The 18473-nt window shown below is 55.2% G+C and overlaps 2 protein-coding genes across 14 annotated transcripts; one reads left to right on the top strand and one right to left on the bottom strand.

Moving 5' to 3' along the window:
* The first annotated feature begins 4020 nt into the window (after positions 1–4020).
* On the top strand, positions 4021–11810 carry ATXN7L3 (ataxin 7 like 3). Of its 11 annotated transcripts, none has more exons than XM_039476944.2 (13): positions 4021–4495; positions 5849–5959; positions 6249–6381; positions 6582–6753; positions 6930–7027; positions 7213–7235; positions 7527–7572; positions 7720–7805; positions 8120–8188; positions 8468–8511; positions 8769–8840; positions 8934–9091; positions 9197–11810. In XM_039476944.2, exons 2-13 carry the CDS (start codon positions 5909–5911, stop codon positions 9343–9345), a joined length of 1101 nt encoding a protein of 366 aa, XP_039332878.1. In that variant the 5' UTR covers positions 4021–4495; positions 5849–5908; the 3' UTR covers positions 9346–11810. The 11 variants fall into 11 exon arrangements, with proteins under 11 accessions (XP_039332878.1, XP_039332877.1, XP_039332880.1 ...); XM_039476943.2 differs by having other exon boundaries at positions 7506–7572; positions 9197–11611; XM_039476946.2 differs by having other exon boundaries at positions 4022–4495; positions 7777–7805.
* Positions 11684–16366, bottom strand: TMUB2 (transmembrane and ubiquitin like domain containing 2). Of its 3 annotated transcripts, none has more exons than XM_003943634.4 (3): positions 16214–16366; positions 13765–14331; positions 11684–13152 (listed from the first exon to the last, which is right to left on the bottom strand). In XM_003943634.4, exons 2-3 carry the CDS (start codon positions 14304–14306, stop codon positions 12789–12791), a joined length of 906 nt encoding a protein of 301 aa, XP_003943683.1. In that variant the 5' UTR covers positions 14307–14331; positions 16214–16366; the 3' UTR covers positions 11684–12788. The 3 variants fall into 3 exon arrangements, with proteins under 3 accessions (XP_003943683.1, XP_010329795.1, XP_010329796.1); XM_010331493.3 differs by lacking the exon at positions 16214–16366 and adding an exon at positions 15577–16194; XM_010331494.3 differs by lacking the exon at positions 16214–16366 and adding an exon at positions 15577–16193 and having other exon boundaries at positions 13765–14417.
* Positions 16367–18473: the final 2107 nt, after the last annotated feature.

Raw genomic sequence — 18473 nt, 5'->3', positions numbered from 1 at the left:
CTCAAACATGCCTACCGCAGGGTCTTGGCACTTGTTCTCTCTGCCCAGAATGGCTATTCATCCAACTCCACACATACTGGATTTTTTTTTTTTTTTTTTCATCCTTTAGGCCTCAGCTCACATGTCATCTCACAGAGAAGCCTTTCCCAACCACCCGCCCTGGAGAGGCCTCCTCCATCTTCTTGTTTATGTATTTATTTATTATCTATCTCTCCAAGTAGAAGACACCTTATCTGCTTGTTCATTACAGTAATCTCAGCACCTGAAACTGCCTGATACACATTTGACACCCAAGAAAGATTTGTTGAGTGGGTGAATAAGTCTGGCCCACAATGCCCTAGGGGATCTGCTGCCCCTGTTAGCCCTGCTCAAACTCTAGCCACACAGGCCATTCATGTCTCAAACATAACATGCCTTCTCCGAGGGCATGTACACATGGTGTTCTCTCTGCCTAGTTAATTCAGGGCTCCACTTAAAAGGCCACTTCCTTCCCTGAGCTCCTGAGAAAAAGGGTCTCCATACTATATGTTTCTTCAGCAGCCTAATGCCTGCACTTTCAGGCCTTGTTTCTTTCACATCAGGCCTTGCTAGACTGCAAGCTGCACTAGGACAAGGTCTGTGTGTCTCTCTTGCTTGTTGCTGTAACCCCAGGACCTCACCCAGAGTCAGGACCAGCTCAGGCCCTAGGGTTTATTAACCGGTGCTAACTGTGGAGACTGGGCATGTGCCCGAAGAGGTCACCACCACAGAGCAGCCCAGGCCAAGTACAGAAGGAATAGTACAGTCTGGCTGTAAAGAAGTTCGGTATAAGGATGGCCATGGGTGGGTATATGGGGAAGGAAAAAGGTACACAGGGAGGAGCCAGGAGGATTTTCTGGGCATGTGCAAATTCCTTAGGGCAGAATGTACTGGGTATATTTAGGTAAGAAATAGATCAGCATCACTGGAGTGAAGAATTCCTGAAAAGGAGGTGGGAGATAAAAGGAAGGCTGAGCTATGCTGTTGAAGTTCCTGAAGGCCTACCTTACTTCTCTGTGCCAGATCCAAGTTCAACCACTTTTCGTGTCACCATCAGCTGATCCCCCAGTAACCTCAATATATCCCAGACTGAAATCATCCTGTGTCCTCCCCTGAGTTCCTCATCCTAAAGGTGTTTTTGAGACCTCCCTCTCCTTTCCTCCACACACTTCAATCAATAACAAAAACCTACTGCTTTTGGCCGGGCACAATGGCTCATGTCTGTAATGCCAGCTTTTGGGGAGGTCAAGGCAGGTGGATCACCTAAGCTCAGAAGTTTGAGACCAGCCTGGCCAACATGGTGAAACCCTGTCTCTACTAAAAATAGAAAACAAAGCCGGGCGCGGTGGCCCAAGCCTGTAATCCCAGCACTTTGGGAGGCCGAGGCGGGTGGATCACGAGGTCAAGAGATCGAGACCATCCTGGTCAACATAGTGAAACCCCGTCTCTACTAAAAATACAAAAAATTAGCTGGGCATGGTGGCACGTGCCTGTAATCCCAGCTACTCAGGAGGCTGAGGCAGGAGAATTGCCTGAATCCAAGAGGCGGAGGTTGCAGTGAGCCGAGATCGCGCCATTGCACTCCAGCCTGGGTAACAAGAGCGAGACTCCGTCTCAAAAAAAAAAAAAAAAAAAAAAAAAATAGAAAACAATAATTAGCCAAGGCATAGTGATAGGGGCTTGTAGTCCTGGCCACTCGGGAAGCTGAGGCAGGAGAATTGCTTGAACCCGCGAAGAGGAGGTTGCAGTGAGCCAAGATCGTGCCACTGCACTCCAGCCTGGGTGACACAGCAAGGCACTCTAGAACAAGTCACTGTCTTAAAAAAACAAAAAACAAACAAACAAAAAACGCTACTGCTTCTAAGTTATTCTCCAGACCACACTCCAGAGTGATCTACTAAAAATATTAAGTGTGGTGAATGATTCCCCTTGAGGACTCCTCATGGCTTACAGGTTAAAGCCCATAAACTTTCCAGCACCTACTTTGTCCTGTATGAACTGGTCTGTTCACCTCCTGCTGCTCTGACACCTATGCCTCTGTTCCAGCTTGATCCATGCTTCTGAAGCTTCCAGTTGGGTATGTCCAGTGCCTTCCTGGCCTACCTTCACCTGGCTCATGTCCCACTACAAGAGGCCTTTTTGTTTATTTTGTTTTGAGACAGAGTCTTGCTCTGTCGCCCAGGCAAGAGGGCAGTGGTGCGATCTCGGCTCACTGCAACCTCCGTCTCCTGGGTTCAAGCAATTCTCCTACCTCAGCCTCCCAAGTACCTGGGATTATAGGCACCCGCCACCACACCCAGCTAATTTTTGCATTTTTAGTACAGATGGGGTTTCACCTCGTTGGCCAGGCTGGTCTTAACTGCTGACCTGAGACGATCCGCCCTTGTCAGCCTCCCAAAGTGCTGGGATTACAGGCATGAGCCACTGCGCCTGGCCCAAGAAGCCTTTCTTGACCAACTCTCTTACATCATCTGATGTCTCCTGGCTACCTCTGTTCTCTCTGGATCTCTCTTGTTTTTGTCACACTATTTTGCAATTATTATCCTACCTGTCTGTCTACCCCACAAGACAGTGAACTTCTTGAAGCAGCCCAACTGTCTTATATCATCTTTTATTCCGGCACCTGAAGCACTGTAAGAATAACAGCTAAGATTTACCAAGCACTTATACAGAGCTAAGAGTTTCACTTGCACTGACTTGTTAATCACCTCAGCAACCCAATGAGATAGGACTCTTTATGCCCACTGACAATAGAGGAAACTGAGGCACAGGAAACTCATTTGCTAGGTCCAATGATTTAAATTCAAATCAGATGCCTGATTTTAACTACTCTGGAGTATCGCCTCAATAAATGTTTGGTGTTTCTCAGGAGAAATCGGTGAAAAAGAAATAAATGTTTGCTGAAAACTAAAAACCAAAGATGGCCCCAAGTCTGTGATTTCAGACTATCCTCCTCTAATCTTCTCTCTTGAGGGGAGAGGGCTGTCACACAACCGTTCCGGGACACGAGCCACAGAGAGTAATAGAGATGAACGCGCCAATCCAGCCATCCACCGCGGCGGCTGGGAAAAGGCTCGCTCCTTCCTAAGGTAAAGAAGGGACCGGGAGCGTGAGCACAGCGACACGCTTCACCCAAGGGAACAGCACTGGGGGGAAGGATCTGGCCAGTGCCAGCAGGCATCTGAGAGGTGGGGGGTCCAGCGTGGGTTCCGGAAGCAGGAAAGGCAAGCAGGTGTGTGATCTAAATTAGGATGAGGGGCGGGGAGGGCGCTCGAAGCAGAAGGGCGCAGCTCGGCCTCCGCCCTCAGCGGCGGACCCTCATCTCGGGCGCTTGTTGGTCCGCAGGCCTGGAGTGGGCTGAAACCCGCCCAGAAACCGGGAGAACTGAGGCGCGGGCGAGCCCCTTCGGCTCCACGGGCTTTCCACCCTGAGGTCCTAACTGCGCCCCACTTCAAGTCTGGCCTCTTCACAGAAGTGGTTGCACGCCACGGGGTAAAGGGGGGAGCGGAGGGTGGGGGGAACGAGCGGGGAGCCCCGAGGGAAGGGCGGGGGAGCCTGGGCCGGAAGGCGTCCCAGGCTCGGCTGGGAGCCGGCGCTCTCTTTCGACGCCACCCGCTGCCTCCGCCCCCGAGCCGGCCGGGACGACACAACGTCTCCGCCCCCAGCGCACCGCGCACCTCACCTTGAACGCCGCCCCACCCACCCCCATCCTATTGGGCCTCACGGACCGAGGCCTCCCGGCGATTGGCCGGGGAGGTCCGCGAAGGCCCCGCCCATCTCTCCGCCCCCGTCCCCGTCCGCCGGTACTTTGGACGGCGGCGTGGCGCCCCTCCTCCCCTCCCGGTCCCCGCCCCCTGGAGCAAATGCTGCCGAGCTGCGGCCGCGGGGCAGATGCACGCGCTCGGGCCCTTCTAGCAGGCGCGAGCAGTCGCTGGGCGCGCGAAAGCGAAAGAAGGAAGAGGAAGGGAGGGCGAGGGCGGGGTGTTGGGGAGGGGCGGGAGGAGGAAGAGGAGGAGGTTGGAGCGCGCTCGCGCTTGGCCTCGCGCCCGCGCGGAGGGAGGGGGAGAGGGGCGCGCGCGCGCACGCTCGCGTTCTCGCTCGCTCCATCCATCCATCCTCCGGTCGCGGCACGCGCGCGCGCTCCGGGCTCGCGCCGCACCCCCCGCCCGGGAGAGGCGGGCTGGAGTGGGGGGCGGGGGGAGGGGCGCGCGGACGGCGCGCGGACTGCGCGCGGGCGGGGTGAGGTGAGGAGGAGGAGGCGGCGACGGGACAAGAAGGGAGGGGAAGGGGCCATGGCCGCCCGGTGAGGCGGCGAGGCGGGGGGGCGGCCCGACCCCCCGGCCCCGGGCCCTGGGCCCCGGGGAGAGGCGAGGACGGACCGACGGACATGGGGCTCCGGAGCAGCCGCCGCCGCCGCCGCCGCCGGAGGACGCGGCCCTGAGAGGCCGCCGGGCCCCGGCGCGGCCCCCCGGGCGGGGTGAGTACGGGACGGAGACGGGGACGGGGGAGGGGCCTGCGGGGGGCGGGGGGCGGGGCCCGAGGCGGGGCTTGGGCCCCCTCCCCCCAGGTCTGGGTCAGCGCCCCTTCCCCTCCCCCCGGGCCGACGCGGAAACGCCCGGCTTCCCCCAGCTTCCCGGCCGGGCCGGGGCCCCTAGCTCTCCCCTGTCTGGGTCCCCTTTGGGCGGGGCAGGGCCGGCCGGGGAGGGGGCGCGGGGCCTTTGTTAGGGAGCCAGGCCCCAGCCCCCGGGACAATAGAGACACCCTCCCGGACTTCTCTCCCCGGCCGGCCGGGGCTGCTGGCGGGCGGGGAAGGAGAGGGGCCGGGACGCGTCCCACTCTGCCCACTCTCTGGGGGTCGGGTCTGTCCCGGCCCGGCGCCGGCCCCGGCGGCTCGGCTCTCCTCCCCCCAGTCGGTATGATGCAGCAGCAGTGCCGCAGGGACGGGAGAAGAGCCGAGGCCCGGCCTCCTACCCTTCCCAGTGCCCCCGGCTCATTCGTCAGTCCCCACCCCACTCTAGGCCGGCAGCTCCTGAAACTCGTACCCACCGTTCCGAGGGGCCCTGGGCTGTGGGCGCTGTGTCTGAATCCTTGGGTGGGGGTTCTTGGACTTTGGGGCTCTTGGAGAGACTTCCGGGCTGGTCCTGAGGGAGGGCGGGTGGTTATCTAAAGGAAGAACAGGTAAGGGGAGTGCCCGCTCCTGGCATGCCATCCCACCGGGCTCTCCCCCCTGCTCCTGCTCATGGTGGCTAGAAATGTCCCTTCGCTATAGGCTCTTGTGGGCTCTGCTCCCCTCGTGGAGTGGCAGGCTGATTTCAAGGGAAGGCAGAGTGGGGTGAAGGTTGTAGGGTCCTAGGGCCATTTCTACTTATGGTAGCAGTACCCCCCCAAGTGGACATCCTGGCTGAAAGCAGAGGTGACTCTGAGGAGAGTCTTTAGGGAAGGGGGGGGTGTATTTAGGAGTCTGTGCAGTTCTTTGCCACACCCTGTGGGTTTGCTTTGAGGCCTTGGAGTTCCTTCTCCTCCCCCTGCTGCATTGCACCATGGGTATCAAAGAGGGGTTTGAGTTTTGGGGACCTGGGGTGAGCTGCTGCCTCCTATAGACCCGGACTTTGATTGGCAGTGAAGTCCACGGCCTGAGCTCAGGCCTGGAAAGGACTAGGCCCCCTTTTAGGTTTCAGGCCCTGAAGGACCTTCCAGACTTCGTGAGCCTGGGCCTTGGGAGGGAGAGACCCTGATGCTAGGACTAAGCTCTGGGCAGCGAGTGGGGAGGGAAGGTGGCCGCTTTCAGAGGTGCCGTGGACTCACAACACCCCCATCCCCATGTGTGCAGCCGTGTTGCCGCCCGCTGTGCTATGAGCAGTCAGAGCGCCGTCTCCACAAGAGTTTACAAATGAAAATGGAGGAAATGTCTTTGTCTGGCCTGGATAACAGCAAACTAGAGGTGAGGGCTCCCCCACGTGTGCCTCTAGTTCTTTCTCTTGATGTCTCTGCATCGCTATATCTGGCATCCACACCAAAGAGGAATTTGGGTAGTCAGCCTTGTTCCTTAAAGGGAATAGCCAGTTGAAAAGGCCAAGGATCCAGGAAGAAGAAAGAACACGAAGTCAAGTTGGGAAAAATGGCAAAGAAAGCATGATTTTTGGCCGGGTCCAGTTGGCAGCAGATTTGGTTGGTGAGAGTCCAGGGGGCTGTGACTTTTGTGACCGTCGATGTTCTCCCCTGGGGCCCAGGCCATCGCTCAGGAGATCTACGCGGACCTGGTCGAGGATTCTTGTTTGGGATTCTGCTTTGAGGTACACCGGGCTGTCAAGTGTGGCTACTTCTTCCTGGACGACACGGACCCTGATAGCATGAAGGATTTTGGTGAGCTTCAGGGTGAAGGAGCAGCGGTCTAGCGCTGCCCTGGGACTGCCGCGAGTTTCCTTCTCTGGAAACTGTGCTAGATGTAGCGCCTGGAGCTCCTGTGAGCCGGGGGAGGGATCGAAGAGGCCATGGGACCCCAGATGGGAACACGAGGAGAGGGTCCCCTGCCCCCCCTGATCGCCAGCCTCTCCTGTCCCCAGAGATCGTGGACCAGCCGGGGTTGGACATCTTTGGACAGGTTTTCAACCAGTGGAAGAGCAAGGAGTGTGTTTGCCCTAATTGCAGTCGCAGTATTGCCGCCTCCCGCTTTGCTCCCCATCTGGAGAAGTGCCTGGGAATGGGTCGGAACAGCAGCCGAATTGCCAACCGCCGGTGAGGGAACCAGAGCTGCCCTTCCCCTGCAGCCTGTGCCATGGCGTGGTCCCCCAGGGGCATTGGGAGGGTACAGAGGGTGGGTTGTACTTGGCCCCAGATGCTTCACGTGCCTCTGGAGTTGGGGGCAGAGGGGGGTGACTGCCTTGACCCTTTCTCTTCGCTCCTGTTGGCAGCATTGCCAATAGCAACAATATGAACAAGTCTGAGAGTGACCAAGAGGATAATGATGACATCAATGACAACGACTGGTCCTATGGCTCGGAGAAGAAAGGTGCCTGGGGGCCTGGGGAAACTTGGGGGGCATTGGGATGAGGTGGGAAGCAGGAATTGGGTATATAGTGGTCCCAGGTGGTTGCCTTGAATGATGAAGGAAGAGTGTAGCTGTGTGGTCTTCTTGAGATGCCCTTGGATTGAGAATTTAACGGAAACCCTGCTCTTTATCCTTTTGTTCCCCAGCCAAGAAGAGAAAATCAGACAAGGTGAGAGCTGGGGCAGGCACTGGGGAAATATGGGCAAAGGACAGATACCCTCCCCTTTGGGCAGGGAGTCCTCGAGTGTCCTGACTCAAGGCTGAGGTCATTGGGGGGTGGAGGAGGTCTCTGGTGGGCGGGGAATGGGAGCTGGGGAGGGAATATCGGTAGACAGGCCTACTGGGGAGGAAGAGTAGGAATTTGAGGATGCTGCTTTGTCAAATCTTTTTTCCTTCCCTGGGTTCTCGGCTCCCCCTTATCGTTACCCTTTCCCCAAAGCTATGGTATCTCCCATTCCAGAACCCCAATTCCCCTCGAAGATCCAAGTCTTTAAAACACAAAAATGGTAAGTGGGGCTGGAGCAATGGGAATGCTTCTAGCTGCATCTTCTGGGACTCACTGCCGGGGGTGGAGGTGGGGCCTGGGGGTTGGGGTATTGAGGGAGGGCCTGTGATCCTTCTGTCACCCCCACTTCCTCTCTGGTTATTTTCAGGGTTCTCTGTCTGTACCTCTGCATCAAACACCCTTCCCCTTCTTTTTTCTTCTTCAGGGGAACTTAGCAATTCGGATCCTTTTAAGGTACGTATGGGTCACCCCTCACACGCTCTCTCTCACTGTCCTGGTTGCGAGGCGGTGGGGATTTGGACAAGTAGTGATGAGAATGCTCACAGCCAGAGGCTGTTGAGTTATTGGGGTCTTGTTTATTTATGTTTTTTTCTGAGTCCCACCCCCTTATCCATTGGCAAGTGGGATGAGAAATCACTTGGAAAATAGCAGGGTTGTCCTAAAGCCTCTCACTTAGAAAGGGATCAGAGGGACTGATTCTCACTCCCACTCCTGCACCTCTCTTTTCTCTGCCTAGTCTCTAACCTGTACCTCTGGTTCTCCTGCAGTATAACAATTCCACTGGGATCAGCTATGAGACCCTGGGGCCAGAGGAGCTTCGAAGCCTGCTGACTACGGTGAGGGGGGACCTGCGAAGAGAGGAGGCCCTTGGGAGTGGGCTGGAGCCGTAGGCGGTGGTCAAGGCCCTGGAGGAAGCTGGTGACATAGCAGTCCAGGGCCATGTCATTCTGTCTCTGGAATTAGGTTTCCTGGCCCATAGCGGCCTGGGACTGTCTGCTCTGGACACCTCGGGGCCAGCTCTGTTAATGCTATCTAGCATTCATACAAAAGAGAACACCTAGCGTCTAGAGTAGGCCCCCTCCATCCCTCCTTTTCAGCTTATATTCCTCTTCCAGCAATGTGGGGTGATTTCCGAACACACCAAGAAGATGTGCACAAGGTGAGCACGGAACCTAGAAAGGGGGCCGGGGGCCTCCTGCGCACTCACCATGGGCATGGGTCGGGAGTACCCCTGGACTTGAGCAATGGGGCTCCCGCCCTTCCCCTTCCCTCTTATAATGGTCAGGCGTTCGGCCACCATCTGGGGACGAATCTGTGTTCATCCCTTCCCTGTCTGTGCCTGTGGCTCCCGCCTTGCCGAGGGGAGGGGCTTTACTGGAGTGCCTCATACCCCTCCCTGCCTTGCCTCTCCACCAGGTCCCTGCGCTGCCCACAGCACACAGATGAGCAGAGGCGAACCGTGCGGATTTACTTCCTCGGGCCCTCGGCGTAAGTGGCCCTACAGGCAGGGTAGTGGGTTGTGACCAGTTAGGGTGATGATGGCTATCTCTGAAGGCTTTCTTTGGCTCATCCCCTTACCAGCGTCCTTCCGGAGGTCGAGAGCTCCCTGGATAATGACAGCTTTGACATGACTGACAGCCAGGCCCTGATCAGCCGGCTTCAGTGGGACGGCTCCTCTGACCTCTCACCCTCAGATTCGGGCTCCTCCAAGACGAGTGAAAATCAGGGATGGGGTCTAGGTACGTGACCCAGTTGGGCCCCAGGGGCTCTCTGGCCGAAGCCATGGGGGCGCCTCCTCTCCTGCCACAACCCTACCCTCATTCCTTGTGTCTCTTTCTCTACAGGTACCAACAGCTCCGAGTCACGGAAAACCAAGAAAAAGAAATCCCATCTGAGCCTGGTAGGGACTGCCTCCAGCCTGGGCTCCAACAAAAAGAAGAAGCCAAAGCCACCGGCACCCCCGACGCCCAGCATCTATGATGACATCAACTGACTTGGGTGCAAGGGATAGCCTTCGGCTGAGCAGAGCCCTCTCTCCTGACCCCCACCCAGGTGGCATAGCCTGGCAAATGGACGGCTGTTGGGGGTTGGGGCTTGGGAAGCTTGGTGGGCCAGGCAGGCAGAGGTTCCAATTATGCACCCCTGGGGGGTGTCATGGTCCTCTGCAGTGGAACACGACTCCTCGGCGTGCAGGACTCAGACCTGGACATATTATGCCTTGGACATAAGTTTGGTGGGGAGGCAGTTTTCCTATTTATTCTGTGAGTTACTGGATGTCCAGCTAGGCCAGGGGCCTGACCTGGGCACTGTGCCAGGGCACTGCCTGCCCCCCACCCCAGGAACTGGACTAAGCCCTGCTGAGGGGCAGTGTGGTGACCCGGGAGGCTGTGGGTTGGAAGCTGAGCCTGGAGGGGGCCTGCCCCAGCCGCCCTCAGCAATGTGAATGGGTCCGGTGCTTGGAGCTGAGGGGTACGGCTGGGCATGTGCTGTCTGTGTGCAGAATCCTATCAAATGCCCCCAGGGGTAGGCAGGCACAGAGTGCTGTCTGCTGAGGTGGGCGTCCAGAACTGCCGCCACCTTCCCTGCCCCTCACAGGGGCAGCCCTTTCCCCTCAGTCCCCATGGGCCTCCTTGGCAGCAGGAGCTGTCCTTTTGTTGTTGGGTGCCAGGAAAGGGCCTCCAGCCTCTACAGCTTCAAGGAATGGGAAAGGGAGGGTAGGGAGAGGGAGATATGTCAGAATTCCTCCCCCTGCCTCTCCTCCCTGACCCAGGGCTGGTGAGGAGTGGGGCCCCAAGGTGAGAGGGAACGGTGCTGCTTTATTTGAAATGTTTTCTTACCTCATTCCCTGCCCCAGGAAGGGACCCAGCCTCACCCTCCTGGGGTGGCCCCGTGTTCCTCCTGCCCACCCTGCTCCAATTGCCCTACTGGGGCAGCCCAGGTTCCCAACTGCTGCTTCCACCCCCTTCACCTTGACCGGCTTCAGTTCCTCTCAGCGCTCCTGCCTCCAAAGCCTGCCCTTTTCCCCTTCCTTAGCGCTTTTAAGTTATTTATTCTGTACTTGTGGTTTGGGGCTCTGAGGAAAATCCTAATCTCGTGCCTCTCCCCGTTTGCTAGGAGTCAGGTGGGAAGAGAGGGTGGCCTCTGTGCTCTGGGTCGTCAGTGGAGGGGAAGGGGTGTCATTGCCTCTCTGTGGGACTGTCATGCCAGTGTGCCCACCTGCCTGGTCTACATCCAGAAGAGATGTACCGTCCCCCCTCCACGCGGGCAGCACCACTCCCAGGAGCCGAGCTGGAGGACCGAGACCTGGGCTGGGAGCAGAGCGGACTGACACGGGTGGAGGTGACCTTGAGCCACGTTCTCTGGCACTTGCTGGACATGTCCCCTGCCCTCTTCCCAAGAGGGGTGATCCCACATTTGGGTAGCTGGTACCCAGGACTGGTTGGACTGATCGGGTTAGGACCCCTAGAGGGTTAAGGGAACAACAGAGATGGGGCTGCAGTACCCTGTCTGGAACCCCGCTCTCCCCCTGGGGTGGTTCTGATTGTGGCTGATGCCTGGTTGCAAATTGGTTTTTAACCCACAAATTGTGATTATTTTTTAAAAAGCCAAACGGAATTTGGCAGGAGTTAGAATAAATCCCGGGGCCAGGGCTCCTCTGTTCTTGGCCCTCCGTAGCCTTCTCCGTCTCCCTCCGAGGGGAGGCTGGAGGGAGGGGAGGATCTCAGCAGGCCTCTAGCCGCTTCCAGATGCAGTCTAGGGAGTGGGCTGAAGGTGAAGGGAGGAAGGCTGTGGGCCACTCTCCCTTCTGAGAGGCAGCTGCAGCTCAGGCCCTAATACACTTTTTTGCTCTGTGGCCTCTCCCTTTTTCCCCCTTCTGGTTGGGAGGAGGGAGAAGTGGGAAGTAGTTTGGGAACTGGTTTGTCCATATAAACTTCCCCATTGTTCCTTGGCCCGCCCTCAGGGCAGAGCCCCCTGCCCAGGCTGGGTAAGAGATGGGCTTGGTCCAGCAGGGACCCTGAGGGAACAAACCCTTTTCCTTCTGGGGAGAGAGTGCCCCCCTACCATGTAGTTGAACAGGGGCTAGGAGCTCCCCACTCCCCTCCCTCTTAACAGCAGGCTGTGTGGGTTTCAGTTCCCATCCTTCTCACCCCGGCTAGGTGTCTGTATCCTATCATGTGTCTTGAGTGTGTGTGGGGGGGTTCTGTACTAATTTCCATGGCCGGTGGCTTTTCCTTCCATGCATCACTCCCCCCCGCATGCCCAGGGGCCACCCGCCTGGCATTACCGCATGCTGGGGTCATTGGGGGAGGGGGGTGGGGCTCACGCTGTCCTGTGGTCTTGAGATTTTTATTTTTGCATATGTAATCCATTCTGTACAGGTAGCTAACTTTGTAAACGCTGTGTATTCCCTCTGCCCCCATGGCTGCTGGTGTAAATAAACTGCATCTCCCGTTGGTAGCCTGGCCTACCCACCCTCATAACTATGTTGCTGGGGGGCAGCGCAAAGCCATTCTCCTACTGAAAGAGGCTCCACCATCACAAAATGGAACTTTATTCAGTCAGACACTGACCCTCCATCCAACAGCCCCAGAAGCAAGAGCCTAAGGGCCAGCGATCCATACCCAGAGCTCATCCTTGGAGTTGGGCAGAGTAGGACGCTGGCCAAGGGCCAATGCTGTCTCCTGCTTGCAGCCTGAGGCCTATGGGAGCAGCAGCTGTGGCCTGGCCGCTCCCAGTACTAGGGGCTTGGCTCGGTGCCCCATCCCCTTCCTGACTGAGCTCTATGAAGGACTCTTTAAAAAAAAAAAAAAAAAATGCAAGCAAAGTGCTTTGAAAGAAGGGAGGTCACTGAAAACTATCTAGAACGTGGAGAATACCCTATTCCTGCTAAGGGGTAGAGGGAGAAGGTGAAGGCGGCCAGGTGCCCATAGAGAAGGCGTGCAGGATCTGCGTTCCCGCCTGTGTGACTTCAGTCTCAAAAGACTGATACTTGGCTGAGAAATGGAAGGAAGACTCCAGGCTCCCTACAGTGGTATGCTGGGGCCATGCTGAGCTGCCCTGGCAGGCAGCCTGGGTGCTGGGGGGCAGACATGCAGGACATTGGGAAGAGCTAGGACCACAGGTGGGAGGGAATCCTCAGAGCCCAGGCTCCCCACTGAGCTTGGCCATCAGCTCTGAACTTCTTCAGGAGGACCCTAAAAGTGAAGAAAGGTGACATTCTCATTTCTACCTGAGTTGTGCTTGCACAGAGGGGACATCTGTACTCCCGTGGACAAGAAGGGGAGGCCCTGTACCTGCCTCCTGTGTCCTATGGAGGGGATTTCTATCACATCCTTTCTACCCCTCCCTCCCAGGCCTTCGGGCCCAACTCTGGCCAGAAAAAGCGGGGAGGCCATAAAGGAGGAAGACCATGCCTTTCATTTTCTCCCTATGTCCTTATCGTCCATACATCCCAAATACTAGGAAGCTGAAGAAGACCGTGACTCCCACCAGGGAGACAGTGGCAGGCGCCGTGAAGAACTGGCGGTAATTGATTCGGAAGTACCAGACCACACCCAACAGCACCACAAACACAGGCACCATGAGGCTGCCCACATTGACACCGAGGCTGGGTGGCTCAGTGGCCGAGGAGGCCAAGGAGGCTGAGGGGCCTGGAACAGCTGACCCTGGGGGTGAGCGGTGGCAGTGAATCACACAGTTGTCGGTAATGTTCAGAGAACGCAGTGTGCGGGCTGGGTCCTGCAGCAGGCGGCCCTGGTAGATCAGTTTCATCTGGCTTTCTTGTCCAGGGAAGTATTTGCTGTACGGATGAAAGACATGGAAGGAAAGACAGAGTGAGGAATGAAAAAGCAAACAGGCCTGGAGCAACAAAGCAGGGGAGTGGGGAAAATTGGAGGGTGGATTTTTTTCCCCCTCATCTTTATCCTTAACTAATGAAGGGTGTATTTCTTTTTTTTTTTTTTTTCTTTTTTTTTGGAGACGGAGTTTCACTTTTGTCACCCAGACTGGAGTGCAATGACACGATCTCAGCTCACACAACCTCTGCCTCCCAGGTTCAAGCGATTCTCCTGCCTCAGCCTCCCAAGTAGCTGGGATTACAGACACATGCCACTGCACCTGGCTAATTTTGTATTTTTAATAGAGATGGGGTTTCTCCATGTTGATCGGGCTGGTCTCAAACTCCCAACCTCAGGTGATCCGCCCGCCTCGGCCTCCCAAAATGCTGGGATTACAGGCATGAGCCTGTAATCACCTGCCTGAAGGATGTATTTCTAAGAAATTATCTGCCTGCCCTTAGGAGGGGCTTGATCTTACACTTTCCTGCTGCTCCCATGTCTGCACCAGCCTCCTTAGAGGGAACCAAGGGCTGGGGGATGGGCACAAGCAGCCTCCCACTTCCCAGGCCACTCACCTCTTCAGGGCACCCACGGTATCCTCTGGCCTAGCCACAGCCAGCTCCTCGGTATCATTGAGGAATTTGAGCCGCACAGTGATGAGGCCGGGGCTGGGAGGGAGGCAGGTGCTATCCTCAGATCTCAGGGGGGCCTCTGGACTGCTGCTGTCTGCACCTGCTTGTCTTTTGGGCAGGCCTTGGATGTCAAGGAGATGCTCAAGGCTGGGCTCAATACCACCCCCAGCTCCAGCTTCCCCTGTGGAGTCTCCCCCACCTTCGCCAGCCTCTTCAGCCTTCTCATCATTACCCTCTGATGGATGAGGGAGTTCTGTTGGCTCAGGGTTGCCTTGGCCTGCCACCAGGTGGTCCACATGCCCCAGGTGGAGGACAGACGTGTCTCCTGCTGACACAATAGTGCCCAGTAGCTGGCTGCTACCGCTGTCTGCTACGTAGGTAGAGAGCCAAGCTAGGACCAAGGCTAGAATCAGCACCACCACACCTGCCACCACCATCACCTCATTACCCACACCCTCAATGAGGGTGACATCAGAGAGCTCCATGGCCTGGCTGCTGACAGGGTCCACGCTGCAGGAACAAAGGGGGATAGCATCAGCAGAGCCTGAGGGTTGCAACCAGGTCTCTAGTTTGTTTAGGTTCTAACTGACCCAGCCCTGAAAAAAAAAATGGAGTTCAGTGTTCTGTAGAATCAGGGACAAACCTTCCCAATTCTGGCGCCCCAGCCTAGAGCTAAAGACCTACCCTTTGCCTCTGTTGTGAAACTCTTGCTTTCAGGTTCTGTGATCTTCCTCTCTCACACTGTAACTTCCCAATGAACATGGATCAGCAGGAAAAGCCCACAGCTTTGCTGCTGCGGCTGCTGCTGCTACTACTGTTGGTTTTTGGGTTTTTTTTTATGAGAAAAACCTTTGCTTCTTTGAGGCTTGAGTTTCTCTAGGATTTCTATCACTTGGTCAAGCAAATATGCCTCCTAAGCAGCCTCCAAAGTGGCTTCAGAGAGACCCAAAAGCCTGGAGTATTTTCAGATTGAGAATGCCATCCCTGCCAGATTGTCTCATTTGAGCCTATTTCATTCCTGGTCACAGATCCAGCCTGCCCAGATGTCAAGAGCCAAAGAAAACTGACCTATCATCAAAAGCAGAATCAGACAACCTCAATGGGATAACTCTGTAGGGACTCCGAGCAGACACTATGCAGCAGACATGATGTGCCGCCTCTGAAACTTCTGGCAACCCCTGGAGAGCAACGTGGGACAGACACCAAAACACCACACTCCTGGGTCACCATGGGCAATAACCACTCCCCAAGTGGAAACGATTTGAAAAAGATTCCCTAACGGCTCTCACAATCCGTATTTCAGTCTCTCCTTTTTCACTGTGAAGCCTCTGCTGCTGCAGTTTCTTAGCAAGGCAGGAAGCATCCCTGTTTGCTCCTTGGAGTACCTACTATTTCCCTTGGAGAATCTGCTGCTTTCACAGCTGTCCTTGGGCAAATCCATTATCAGACTATTCTCACAGCACCTATAAAACTTCATTAACCTTATCTACCTGTCCTTCTCTCTCTTAGACTCCTGGTAGACAAGGATCGGATGTATTTCTCTTAACACTGAAGTGTCCAATATAATGCCCCAGTAGTTGCTCAAAGAATATCTGTGGAACACATCAACATCCTTATTTAATATACCGGCCCTGGAGTTAGAAAAACAACTAATTATAATCCTAGTCTTGCATCCTACTAGCTATGTCAACTCGGACAACTTTCTCAGAGCCTCAGCTTTCACATCAGTAAAATGGGTTTAAAAATAGTACCTACCTCATGAGGTTGTTTTGAAGATGACGTGAAATCATCGAAGCAAAATACTTAGCACAGTGCCTGGCACATTGCAAATTGCAATTGCTCAATAAATGGTAGCAATTATTTATCACACCCACAACTAACCCCTGATGGTAAGAAGGTTAATGTCATCAACCATGATTTACAGAAAAGGAAACTGCGGCGAAGAAAGATGAAAACGACTGGCACAGACACAGGAAACTCTCGTGGGGAGGGGCCCGACAGGACCCCAGGTGTCCGGCCTCAGAGGTCTTTACTCTGTCCTCGGCCTGTGATCTACCCTGACCGTACTCAGACCGCGCGGTGAGGAGGGGTCCCGCACCCTGCTTTTTCTGAGGCGAAAGTTCCGCGTTTGGATGGTCCTATTCCCGCGGCGTTGGACTGGGGTCCATAAGCCCACCCGAACTGAAGGGCTGCCTGGTCCCGGCCGCCGTGCCAAGCCTAGCTCTCCCTGCCCGTGAGGGGTAGAGTCGGATAAGGGGGTCACAAACCGTCCACACCCCTCAAACTTCGGGGCGGGGCTGGGGAACTGGGGGCGGGGCTTGAGGACGCGGGGAGTCATGGGAAATTAAAGGTGGATTAGACCAGCACTGTGCCTAGATGGGGAATTTCTCACCTGAAAAGCCCAGACTAAATGTTTTGACCTCTCCAGGACGGCCCCTGGACTCGTCTTTCCGTAGAATTCGGGGAAAGGGCTGGCAACCCGCGATTCTGTTCAGGGTCCGGTCGCTTCCGGCTTTTCCCGGAAGCTGTTAGAACCAGGGACAGGAAGTCCCGCCTCCGCGCCTTGCACTGATGACGCAAAGATACGTAAGGCGGGCTGACGTAAAAGGTATTCTTTAAATAAAAGGGACAGGTTTCTCAGCGGAAGGAGGGGTGGAGTCATTGTTGGCGGGATTGCGGCCCCCCTGGAGCTGGGCCACGCCTTGTGGGCGGGGCCTTAGGCAGTCTCGGTTGAGAGGCGTGGCCAGGAGGGGCGGAGTTAGCGGGGAGGTGCTTGGAAAGGGGCGTGGCCTCGCGGCTGTGGAAGGATTCCCCGGCGTTTCCCTTTCAGCTTTGTTCTTCCGGCTTTGCTGTCTGCCTCCCGGGCTGGTTGAATTCGTTACTGCTTCGCAACGCGCACCGAACTCCAGGTTAGCGGGATTAGTAAGAACTCAGCTCTGGGCCAGTCGGGAAGGCAGATAAAGAGACGAGTTAGTCAGCATCCAGTGAATAGTGCGGCCCCAGGTAGTGTGGGACCTGGAGAAAGAAGGCTAGAAAGCATTTCAAAGGCACAAATTCAGCGCAGGCTTAGGGTACAAAAAGGGGGAAAAGTCCAATTTTCAAGAATTTATCCAGATTTTTGCAATTAAATTTTTTTCTAAAAACGTACTGGGGCCAGGCGGGGTGCCTTACTCCTGTAATCTTAGCGCTTTGGGAGACAGAGGCGGGAGGATCGCTTAAGCCCAGGAGTTCGAGGCTGCAGTGAGCTATGATCTGAGCCACTGCATTCCACCCGACAGCGAGGGCTTCTCTCAAAAAAAAAAAAAAAAAAAAAAGGGCTGGAGTTTGGGGGTTTTGGAGAACTACTGATTAAAGGATAAATAATGCAGACGGGGCAAACATAAGCAAAAAGTTCGGTGGTTTGTACCCCTGAACCCTGGCAGAACCAGCGCTTAGATCAAGAAATAGATAATTACCCCAGAACCTCCCCCTTCGTGTCTTCCTCTAGCCATTAACTTCCAAAGAGTAGTCACTGTTCTGACGTCTGTCACCATACGTTAGTTTTTCCTGGTTTTGTACTTGGTATACATACAATCCAACTGTGTATTCTCTTTGGTGTCTACCTTTTTTTAGAAGTCCTTTCATTGTGGTAAAATAAACATAACATAGCTAGGCACGGTGGTGTGCACCTGTAGTCCTAACTACTCTGAGGGCTGACTCAGCGGGGTCACGAGACCAGGAGTTCAAGGCCAGCCTGGGTAACATAGGGAGACATCTGTCTCTAAACATAAAAATAAATAATATTTAGGCTGGGCCGGGAGCGGTGGCTCAATCCTGTAATCCCAGCACTTTGGGAGGCCGAGGCGGGTGGATCATGAGTCGAGACCATCCTGGTCAACATGGTGAAACCCCATCTCTACTAAAAATACAAAAAATTAGCTGGGCATGGTGGCACGTGCCTGTAATCCCAGCTACTCAGGAGACTGAGGCAGGAGAATTGTTTGAACCCAGGAGGCGGAGGTTGCGGTGAGCGAGATCGCGCCATTGCACTCCAGCCTGGGTAACAAGAGCGAAACTCCGTCTCAAAATAATAATAATAATAATAATAATATTTAGGCTGGGCGCGGTGGCTCAGGCCTGTAATCCCAGCACCTTGGGAGGCCGAGGTGGGCAGATCACGAAGTCAAGAGACCATCCTGGCCAACATGGTAAAACCTCGTCTTTACTAAAAATACAAAAATTCTGCTTAGGAAGGTAGAAAGGGATGAGGAAAAAAAATACACAAATTCTCTATAAAAAAAATTAAATACCGGGCCGGGTGCGGTGGCTCACGCCTGTAATCCTAGCACTTTGGGAGGCCAAGGTGGGTGGATCACCTGAGGTCAGGAGTTCAAGACCAGCCTGCCCATCATGGTGAAACCCCATCTTAAAAAGAAAAAAGTAAATAAATAAATAAAATTAAAAGGCCGGCACAATGGCTCATGCCTGTAATCTCAGCACTTTGGGAGACCAAGGCAGGTGCATCAGTGGAGGTCAGGAGTTCGAGACTAGCCTGGCTAATATGGCAAAATCCCGTCTCTATTTAAAAAAAAAAAAAAAAAAATTAGCTGGGCATGGTGGCGAGTGCTTGTAGTCTCAGCTACTTGGGAGGCTGAGGCAGGAGAACCGCTTGA

Source organism: Saimiri boliviensis, chromosome 17 (genome assembly GCF_048565385.1).
Source record: "Saimiri boliviensis isolate mSaiBol1 chromosome 17, mSaiBol1.pri, whole genome shotgun sequence".
Taxonomy (NCBI): domain Eukaryota; kingdom Metazoa; phylum Chordata; class Mammalia; order Primates; family Cebidae; genus Saimiri; species Saimiri boliviensis.
Note: the sequence above shows the minus strand (reverse complement) of the source record. Positions and strands in the feature narration are given on the sequence as shown.

What these genes read in the sequence shown, in the direction of transcription:
- ATXN7L3 (XM_074389122.1), top strand. Translation starts at nt 4,934, where the DNA reads ATGATGCAGCAGCAGTGCCGCAGGGACGGGAGAAGAGCCGAGGCCCGG. An exon ending in AGCCGAATTGCCAACCGCCG is followed by an intron (nt 6,754 to 6,929) that starts GTGAGGGAACCA and finishes TCCTGTTGGCAG; the next exon opens with CATTGCCAATAGCAACAATA. An exon ending in AGAAGAGAAAATCAGACAAG is followed by an intron (nt 7,236 to 7,505) that starts GTGAGAGCTGGG and finishes CTTTCCCCAAAG; the next exon opens with CTATGGTATCTCCCATTCCA.
- TMUB2 (XM_010331493.3), bottom strand. Translation starts at nt 15,611, where the DNA reads ATGATTTCACGTCATCTTCAAAACAACCTCATGAG. An exon ending in CTTCAAAACAACCTCATGAG is followed by an intron (nt 14,332 to 15,576) that starts GTAGGTACTATT and finishes TTGTTCCTGCAG; the next exon opens with CGTGGACCCTGTCAGCAGCC. An exon ending in ACCGTGGGTGCCCTGAAGAG is followed by an intron (nt 13,153 to 13,764) that starts GTGAGTGGCCTG and finishes TCATCCGTACAG; the next exon opens with CAAATACTTCCCTGGACAAG.